The sequence below is a fragment of the Etheostoma spectabile genome, chromosome 15 (assembly GCF_008692095.1).
Source record: "Etheostoma spectabile isolate EspeVRDwgs_2016 chromosome 15, UIUC_Espe_1.0, whole genome shotgun sequence".
NCBI classification, from domain to species: Eukaryota; Metazoa; Chordata; class Actinopteri; order Perciformes; family Percidae; genus Etheostoma; species Etheostoma spectabile.
Window position 1 is genome coordinate 7982272 of NC_045747.1, and position 10473 is coordinate 7992744.

The 10473-nt window shown below is 41.4% G+C and overlaps 1 protein-coding gene across 6 annotated transcripts in view; it reads right to left on the reverse strand.

Moving 5' to 3' along the window:
* Positions 1-10473, reverse strand: part of cep112 (centrosomal protein 112) — a 102682-nt gene that overhangs the window by 4535 nt on the left and 87674 nt on the right. For all 6 annotated transcript variants that reach the window (XM_032536686.1, XM_032536684.1, XM_032536683.1 and 3 more), the window contains one exon: positions 5823-5912. In XM_032536686.1, coding sequence (XP_032392577.1) covers positions 5823-5912 — 90 coding nt within the window. The remainder of the gene's footprint in view (positions 1-5822; positions 5913-10473) is intronic.

Below are 10473 nucleotides of genomic sequence, written 5' to 3' on the forward strand. Positions count from 1 at the left end.
ACACACACACACACACACACACACACACACACACACACACACACACACACAGCGCTTTACAGTACTATAAAACCATTTACAGCATATTGAAAAGAGTTTCAGAATGAATGAATCCAGAGCATAATAATAAGTTTAGCAGAGCTGTAAGAATCAACTGGGGCTGTGAAAAGCAAAATTTTTTACCCACATATTTCAAGGTGTAACCAGGGGAGTCTGCTAATTTTAACTGTCCATCATGTCTTTGACAGAGCCAAAGTCCAGCAAACATTAAGAGTATCCCCACGCTCCCCACCTCTCCTCTCATCAGTCTAGACTTTCATGTGAAGAGAGCGTGAATGAGGTGAGGGGGAGGGAAAAAGATTGGTTTTCTTAAAATAATTTTCCTGTTGTGGATTTAACTGATTGTTCTGGCTTTGGCTAATTAATCTTCCTGGGCACAATGAAAGGGATTGGGAAGCACTTCAAAGCAACCCCCAGTATAAATGATCCCAACATGAAGCAGCCCACTTTGTCTCGGCACAGTGTGCAGTAGATTAGACTGCCACAACTTTGCCAATTTTTTCAAGCTCCTTCTGCCCTTTTCATTTGGAAGTTTACAAAAATATGTATTTTTCTCTGTGTGTGTGTGAGAATGAAGTCAAGGATAATTTGAGAGTGACCTTTTTAAACAAGTGGCAAAAAGAAAACGGGTTTTCAAAAGCTTTAATTTGGATGTCCGGGAGTTTAAAAAATCAGCTGAAGCTACGGGAGTGCAAATTTTTCAAAAAAGTCTATCTATCTATAGCAGCTTCTGTAGTCATAACAAAATGGCAAGCCAAGACAAAACACACTCAACTACCTCAGACCAAAGCAATAAACAATGGTTGAATAAACACATCCCTTACCAACCACTCTGAATTTAAGTCTAGATTCTTCAAAAGCCACGCTCCTTAGTTTTGCATTCTTGGTTCATGTATGGTGCAGTCACCACAGCAATGAGAGATCCGCTCTGCCTAAATTACAAGCTCCTTTGTGGCAATGCTGTCTCCATTTTCCTTCCCATACATTAGAGTGGACACGGTTGCAACGTCATCGGGACTCACAGGGAGCAGTGGGGCTGACTCTATATTGCATGTACAGTCCCAAGGGTGATCAAACCAGCCATAAGTGTTTGCTTTGTAACAATGGCAGAGAGAAGTCCAAACCAACTAATGGATTATGTCATACATTAAGGTTGTGTATCTGGCATCTGTCCTATGACTTTGTGGCCAATTGCACCTAACGGTTGTTGTGGCAGACAGAAAAGCATTATAAAATATCCCTTAACATTATTTAAAGTTGTATTGTTCTTATCATAAAATAAGCACTGCTTAACCTACGTATGGTATGGTAGGTTTCTGCTCTTGCTGCACAGTAGCAGACCAAAGCATTTGCAATCACATTTTATTTCACACTTTCAACAGCCCATCTAACTAAAGCTTAGCCATAGTTTACTATGCAATGTGTGTGGGTGGAGGCAGCAGTCTTTTTTTTATGACAACATCTCTGTTGTGGAAACATGCTTGGCTAACAGATACAGAAAAAAGCCGTCAAGTATAGGTAAAGAGCAGATTCAAATTTGTGACTTCACCATGTCTCTTAAAATTCAAAACAGGAGCATCTCTCAAACTCAACCCAAGATGCCTGTTTCCTTCAGCTTTGCAAACACCCATTTTTCTCTTCTTTCAACATCTTTTTTTTTTTTTTTTTTACAGCAAAGCCATGTTTCTTTTTCTGACAGGTGGCAGAAGGCATGTGACGGAAAAGAAAAGCCTCCTCACAATTAGGACTGATGTCGGGTGCCTTTGAACAATACTGTTGATCAAACCCTTCCATGAGGTTTTGGTCATTGACGGACTCCAGATGAGAGTGAGCGGGAAAGAAAAGAGAAGAAGGGAAACACGTGGAAAAAAAGAAGTGTGCCACTGTTTCCCAAAGCAATGAAAAAGGACTGACTTTCAGGAGAAAAATCAGGTTTCATCTCCACAGCTCTTTTAAAAATCTGATTTTGTTTGTTCCTGATGAAGCATGATTCTCTAGTTTTGAAGACTGCGAGGAGCGGCAGTCGTTTTCCCCTCCCAGTCATCTTAAAATGACAACATTTCATCTATATATAGTCTTTAGATTGTGGTTTTGACTTTCTCTTGCGTTTGGTACTGTCACATGGTGTGGTTTTTGACAGTTGCCAGCAGAAAGAAACAAGCCCTCAACACTTTAAACGTTCAAATAAAGTTTGTCACATCATTGGGAAGCTTGATGTATGCTAATGATGTTGGGGGTGCGTGTGTATGTGTGTGTCTGTGTGTTTTTGTGTGTGTGTGTGTGCGTGTGTAGGCTTGCGTGAGACAGGTTGAGAGGGTGAGTAGCTGCTGGAAAGAAATTTTTGATATACCCTCTTGTTCCAAAGTGTCAAAAACCTTGTCAGGAACAAGGGGGTACATCAAATATGATGTCACTCAGAAAGTTTGCACCTCGACATCCACTGAGTTGGCACTCAGAGTTCACCATTTAAATTTAAAAACGCTTTGCTGCAAGAGGGAAAAAAGAAACAGCTTTACAAAAGTAAAAAAAATAAAATAAAAAGAAAGCAGGAGGAGCTTAGAAGTAGCTACAGATCTTATTGAAGTTGTTAGAACTTTGGGATGGATTGGTAGCTGGCTGCTAATGTAATGTGCCTCAACAAAAACAGCACACAGAAAAACGAACAAAACTTAAGTTCAACTCCTCTGCATTTTTATGTCTACATCAATACTGAACACTGAACTACAGACAATATTTCATTATTTTACCAAGCTTCCATGTTGCAGAAGAACACATCTCTGAAACTTGTACGATTCACCGTGCCCATTGCTACTGTCTCATTATGTATTTATACAAAGAACTGTAGTCTTCAACATTCTGCTTCTCTCTTCAAGGAGAATTGAACCACAGTGAGCTGCTGATCCGCCATTTTAGAATGGGGGAGCCTGCGAGGGCCCTGCAAGTGTGAGGCAAGTAACATCTGTGTGAAGTCTGGGCAGAAAAGCTGTTTTTGCATGTGAGGGATCAGATTACAAAGACAAGTCTTGGCAGATAAACTAGGGCAATATCAGCGTGAGGAGAGCCAGAGTGGAGGGTTATTATCATACACAAAGAAACAATGAACCGGTGTGCACACAACAATGCAGATGCACATATGATGTAAACTAATGCAAACAGTCACACTCAAACCTAAGAAAAAAATGTACAGTTGAAAAGCTGTTTACCTGCTGACATGCACCATGCTCGCTCCAACACACATACACCTGACCTGAGGTGAGAGCAGGGTAGGAGGCAGAAGTAAATGATGATTCAGACAGCCTCACTCGCCACACAGGGAATAGAACTCTGACTCCTCGCACTTGCACGCACACACGCACACCAACACACGTTTAGCTCTGTGCAAAGACACTGTAAACCTACTAGTCTCAACAGTGACACCGGGAGAAAATAATGGTAGAGTGACAGGAGAGGGACAATGTTAGGGACTCAGAAACAACTGAAAAGGTACAACATCAACAGATTAAAAGGTAGTACTGAAACAACACTCATCTATTACTGCAAACAGCAAATTCTTTTGACCAAGAAAAAGAGCACCAATTGGAGTTGGGTTAATTGCACATATTTACACAGAGGACTGATCAATGGAGGCTACAAAGCATTGGGTAGATATGGCTAGCTTCCTGGGACCAAACTGATGGGATTGTGGGAAAGCTACTGGATCTATTAATTGATCACAAATAAATAATGTGGACTGAATAAAGAAATTCATCTATCACGTTTTCTGTGATTTTTCTATAATGTTTAAAGAGATGAATACGTTTTCTAGGAAATTTGATAACTAGAAATACTAAGAACCTGTCCATCCTATGAGACAGCAGGCATTTCAAATGTCAACGCTGCCATTCCATCCTTTCTTATTAAAAACCTCTTACTATAACCATACTTGCAGAGCCTGCCTCAACTGTTGTATCTGTTGAGGGATCGCTTTTAGCTCAGAGTTGGTTGATACACGGAGATTCCTTTATTGTTATCTGACTGTGGCCCACTTCCTGTTTGTGTTTTTGCTGCCAACTCTGTCACAGCTAAACAAACTGCGATAAACAAGTGAAATGTGTTTGTGGCATTGTGCTATATTAGGAACCGTCATTGCAGTACGTAAGTATGTAAGATTGGTACCAAATGCTTAATCATTAGTCTTGTTTACCAGTTCTTGAGTTTGACATATTGCCGGATTTAAATCATAACTTTGCTGATTTTATACCAGAAAGAAGCCTTTTTTGGTATCAGCACTAAAATCTGATTTTAACGGGTGCCAGTATCAAAACATTTCAGTCATACAACACTAATCTCTATAACCCACAAGCAATAAGTGGGTTTTGAGTGATTTCATGTGCTAAAAACATAAATAATGAAATTAAATTACATTGATAAAATGTAATCCACAATATCCTTGTTTTTAAACAAAACTTCATGACACTTTTCACAGTTGAATAGTATGAAAATCAGATTGTTTTACTCTTCAAAGCAGTGGACCAACATCATCTACCTTTGCCTCAATGCCCTGGAGTGTTAAACAACTTTCCACTAACACAGACAGACACAGAGTATCTGAAAATATCCTGAGAAATACTGACTTCTCTCTTGCTTATGGTCACTTGCTTAATAACTATAACTACGCAGATATAATATGTAAACAATATGCCTTAGTGGCTGCTAGGATACTTGACCATGTGTTTGGCATGCACACACGCCCCCCCCCCCCCCCCCCCCCCACACACACACACACACACACACACATACAAAGAAATACCAGAAAGCAGGTTAATTTCTTATAACACTCTTTGCATTTGCAAATCTATCTGTGGTAAAACTTTTCACCAAACACATAATTGCAAAGCTGAAGAAGAATAATCCAAACCCTTGTCCAGACAAAATGATCTGACAATACAGCAGGCAGGTTCAGGGGTCAACTCGTCCAAGTTATAGAAAAAACAATGTGCAGCGCCTCTGGGACTGGCTCAGTGACCAACAGCTCTTAAAAACCACTGACCCTTTCCTGCAGATTTATGATGGCAAGACACTGAGGTGTGTGAAGTGTGTACAAGGGTCAGTGGGTGGATCAGAGGGGATACAAGAGGATGAATACCATTGGTGTACATACCAGGGTACAAAGAAGAGCCTCCTGTGTGAGTGTAGTCATTAGGGCTTTCTTCTCTGTGTGTGTTAAGGTCAAAACAGAGCCTTGATTACAGAGCATTTTGGAGAGCAATGGGGAGTGTGTGTGCACACAGAGGCTTCCCTCTGAACACAGGCGGTGGTGGCATTCCTGGCCCTAGGCGCTGACTCTTGAAGCCAAATCTCAAGGAATTTGGGAAATGTGCGAGGGGGCATATCTGTGGCTCTGAACAGGAGAATGAGAGGGAATCTATTTTCTTCTGTCTTTTGTGGCCCCCTGGAGGGTCTAGTAAGGATGGCAACTAAGGGGTGAGGGGCTAGGGACAGCAGGTGATGGGGGGAACAGAGATGGGTGTTGAAGGGCTCAATAAAGGGATTCAATTCCAAAGAAGGATCTCATGATTATTAGAAGTCAAATAGCGGTTTTGCACTGGCAGGAAGCAAAGAGAAGTGTGACGAAAAGGCCGAGGGCAGCAAGAGTGATGCAACGGTAATGGTGAGGAGCAAATGAGTTTGAGTAAGAGACGGTCTGCTGCTCTTGTGAATGCCTGATGAGCATGAAAAACAGATAGTGAGAGATAGAGGGGAAAAAAGAGGGACTGTGTTACCTTCTCTTCAGTCTCGAGCTCTTTGCTAAGCAGCTTCTTCTCTGAGCAGTGCAGCTGCCTCTGTAGACTTTCCACCTTTTCCTGCAGAGACTGGGGGAAGGGAGAGACTGTCAGTGTTGTCGACTGACTGACGAAAAAAAGAAAGAAAAACAACTCCCGATCTGTGTGATGTAACGTGTAACTGACGTGAAGTGATATACACTAATCTACAGATACATTTGAGCTGGAAAGAGACACCTGGATGAAAGGCTGCGACTGAGAAAACAAGACCGATCCAGATCAACAGAGCCAATGAGATAATATTCAGGACAGAGGGACAGTAAGAAAAGATGCAGCTTGTGATTATTCTTTGCGTGTTAAAAGGCTAATAATAAAGTCATGACAGTAATTACTGGCAAGCTGGCCTCATTAAGCCCATACTCATCTCTTGACAAGGGCATGCAGAAAGAGAGACTTGCTCACTCAGGGAATTAGCAAACTTCCAAGGCTTTTGTAAAGTTACATTCCTTTAGGGATCATTATTTCTTTGGCAGTAATAAGATATATACTGTATCCTTTAGTGGATAAGAACCTTTCTCGCATGTAATCCAAATACCTGAGTTGATCAAATTTCCCCATAGGGTGCCAATAAAGAATTTAATCTATTTTGCTTTCAAAGATTCAGGCAAGAAAGAAAGAAAGAAAATGCACTGTATGTGTGTGTATGACATTCCCCCCCCTTTCTGCCTGTAAGTGATAGCAGTGGAAAGAAAGGCGCAGTTCCTGCATCCAATGCAGAACCAGATGTTTTAGCACACATGTGGTCACTTCGTTTTTGATTAGTCTGCATGAAAAGCAGAGAGAGTGACCTGTGCATAAATGCGCGCACACACACACACACACACACACACACACACACACACACAACAAAACACACACACACACACACACACACACACACACACACACACACACACATACACACACGCGTGCGTGGGACACTGGCTAGCATCAATATCCTCAGTGTTTCTCCCCAGTGGAGTTGAGTGAGCGAGTCAGGTGTTGCCTTGTCAATTCTCAGAGATGATGGAAACACAGTCCAGGTGATAGGCATGACGGGCCTGATCTAGAACCCACTACACTGACATAAATCACACACAGACTGTTAGGCTTCAGGGTCTGGTTGAACTTCTGGGTAACTCTCTGAGAACTGCTGACTGAAAAGAAAGTTGAAACCTTTTTTTGTAAGATTGTTAGATACAGTAGATATCACAGTCACTGGAATTTATGGAAAATTTACCTTATATTTTCATTTATTGACATTTAATAATTTCCTTTTAATAAGATTGTGCTACAGTGTGAACCCGCACCTGACTTGCACGGATGCAGTCAAATCAGCTTTAAAATGTGCCTCCTTCTTTTGCAGTGGCTACTTAAGCCACCCTTGGATGGATAGATTCCTGGATCAACACACTTTACTAGATTATCATGATTCAGGAGCACGTTCAGGTCAGTTTTAGCACTGCAGCATGAAAGGCAGCTGTTTGTAGAGCACCTTGATCCTATTAATCAGGGTATTTCTTAGCCAGTCAATATTCCATCACAGCCCACATCTCATCCATTGCAACGCCTTGCCTTCGATTTCATCATTTCATTTTGTTTAGTGGTGAATCCAAAGGCTTGACGATACTAGAAAAGCCTTTTTTTAGTGGAGTTGATACAATTCATACCAAGGCAAGGGAGTGTAAGATTTCTTCATTTTTCTTTTTCCTGATCTGAATCAAAGTTTTAAGGATATAGAGTGTCAGAATGTGTTGTACAGATTGTTTCTTTCTAATTTTGGGCAATACAAATACAATTGATTGAGAATTGTATGTCTTTCTGTATGCCAGTGGATTACCTAGTAGGTATTTGCATGCACATACAGAGTTTCAATTCCTACCCTTCCAACACTTCCCCACTGTGACCCTAACCTCAACCACATCAATCTTTTAAAGACAGCAGTACGGCTGACAAAGAAGACCCTGACAAACTAACCCCACTCCTACCCTTTCGGATTCTGTGCACTGTGACACAGCATTTCTGGACGAGGTCTTCTGGGAAGACTGACTTTGTGGGCCTCACTGGTGATGTGTTCATCTTTTTTCATGTGGGTTCTGTATCTGATGTTCTTAAAAAAACTCTGAGGGCAGAGGTTCAACACTTGTCACTTCATTAATAGAATCACATGGGATGATTCTGCTAATGGATAAAAGCGTTCAGTCAGAAAGAACCTTCGGAAATATTTAGTCTTCATCGTTGTCAGACATAATGGTCTTATTATACTGTATTAAGGGCTGTGTTTAGGCATAGAGAAAAACTAACTCTGGGAGCAATAAATATTAATAAAAAATAAACTACTACTGAAAAGAGAATAACAAAATAATGAAGGGAACACTGTAGACACCTTTGAACACATGCACAGCCCACCTGATGCAGTTTGAATACCATTATCTCACTTTAATCCAGTGCCATATGATGAGATGATGATTGAGTTTGTACATTAATATAGTCAATAATATGGTCATGTTGGAGTTAAATCTCTCTCTCTCACACACACTGGATGCTGATGTCTCTATAGTATTTAATGTGTGTGCAAGTGCGGGAATGAGTGTCTCCAGATGCACAGGGCGATATGGATTTTATCAGCTATGCAGACTGGGATCATTGTGACCAGGCCAGGAAAAGGGGGAATCAGATTTCCTCAGGGAGAGATGGAAAGGGGTAAGGAGGTGGGGAGAAAGGTGCATGAAGGAGAATAAAAGTAAACAAAACGCAATGCAAAAAGCCTAGGAAGATAAGACAGGAGGAGGATATCAGGAGGTTAAGAAGAGAAATCTCAGAAAGGTGAGAATGAGCAACAGCAAGATACTGTGGAAGAGGGGAGGGGCATGTAGTAGAAAAGCAAGAGTGAGGAGATGGGGCAGCAATGTACCGCTACTGCATAGTCCCACAGTTGGGAGCTTGAAGGCCTCTCTCACCTCTCCATCAGCAATGTGCCTCTGCCTTTCATTCCAAACTTTGGCTCAAAAGATTAGCGAGGCACACGCGCACGCAGCACCAACCAAAGCACCGCTCACAGCAATCCATGCAGGTACAGGCATGCATTAATATTAACAGCAAAAGTTCTAAAAATGTGGGTGCTACACTCAGTCAAATGAGTGTGCAATTCCAGTGTGGTACACACACAAACATACACACACAGGCGCACAGACACCCCGATGCCTGAGTCATCTTTCCTGGGTGGTCTTCCTGCGCAGATAAGGCAAGTACGTTTCCCTAGGGTGAAGTAAAAGCAACAGAGGGCAAGAAAAAAAAGCAAAGAAGAAAGAAGGGAGGTATTAGTGGGAGGAGGAAAAAAAGGCCAGGGGCCTCTTTAAACTTGGTGTTTTGTTAGGAGTAGAGCTGCTCTTCATGTGCGGCAGGGCCTTCTATTTGCAGCGTGCTGTCAGAAGTTTCTCCCAAAGTCTGGATTAAAGAGATCCTCTAATGACACTGAGGCTGGAGGACTTCAGACAGCAGCAAAAACCTCACACTGCTACGCCTCCAGCCAAGGACACACACACACACACACACACACACACACACACACACACACACAAGCAAAAGGGTAAGAACAAATACATACACAAGGGGCACGAAGCACCCAGACATAAGCAAAGACACAGTATGTGGACTGCGCCCACACATGCACACCAGCTTTAGGAGAACAAGGCGGTGGGTGTATGTATGTCTACTGATCTAATAGTAAATAATAAAGGAGGTGCTAACCTCAAGGAGAGGTAGATGGCCAGAGAGATGAGCACAGACTCTTTTATCTGCACTTTTATCAAAGGATTGTGGGAAAGGTAAAGCAGTGAGTGTAAGAGAGAAGCTGTGGGAGGAGAGAGGTCTCCCTCCTGAGGTGTTAGAGAAGTGAAACTTTTGCTTAGCTGTCTGTCTGTAGGAATATAAAGATGTGGTATAGCAAGTGGACCAGGACAGCCCTCTAAACATATCACTGATTTTGGTATGAATTGACTTGCTTTCAGTGCTTTGATGCTTTTCAGCACTTTTCCCAGAGTTTATTTGGAACTAAAGTGGGAAGATACTGTGATGACGGCAGCAGCAAACTCTCCTGAACAGCAAATAGAACAGTTATCTTGTCTATTGCAATATGTCAGCACAGTTATGGAGGCGCCTTTCCTAGTACTGATGAAAATAGTAAGACAATTGCCGTGGTAATGAAAATATGTTGCAACCGAGCTATGCCCACAGGGGAAACACAATGTTCTCTATCTTTCCGTCTCTTTCAGCTGCAGTAGAAAGAGAATAGGAAACAACTGTGATATATATATATTATATATACATACATACACACACACACACACACACACACCACATGCCCTTTGTGTAAATTCGTGTGTGTTTTTGTGGGCTCAAATACATATATTATGTTAATCAAATAGTATATTATTTAATGGATGTAAAGTTAAGCAATTTTTATTACAATTGCAGACTGAAAACTCAAAAATAAAAGACACATTCCGGTTGTTGGTGACTTCACACAAGTTACTACAAATATTAGCAGACAACAATATGTCCCTATATATATATATATATATATATATATATATATATATATATATATATA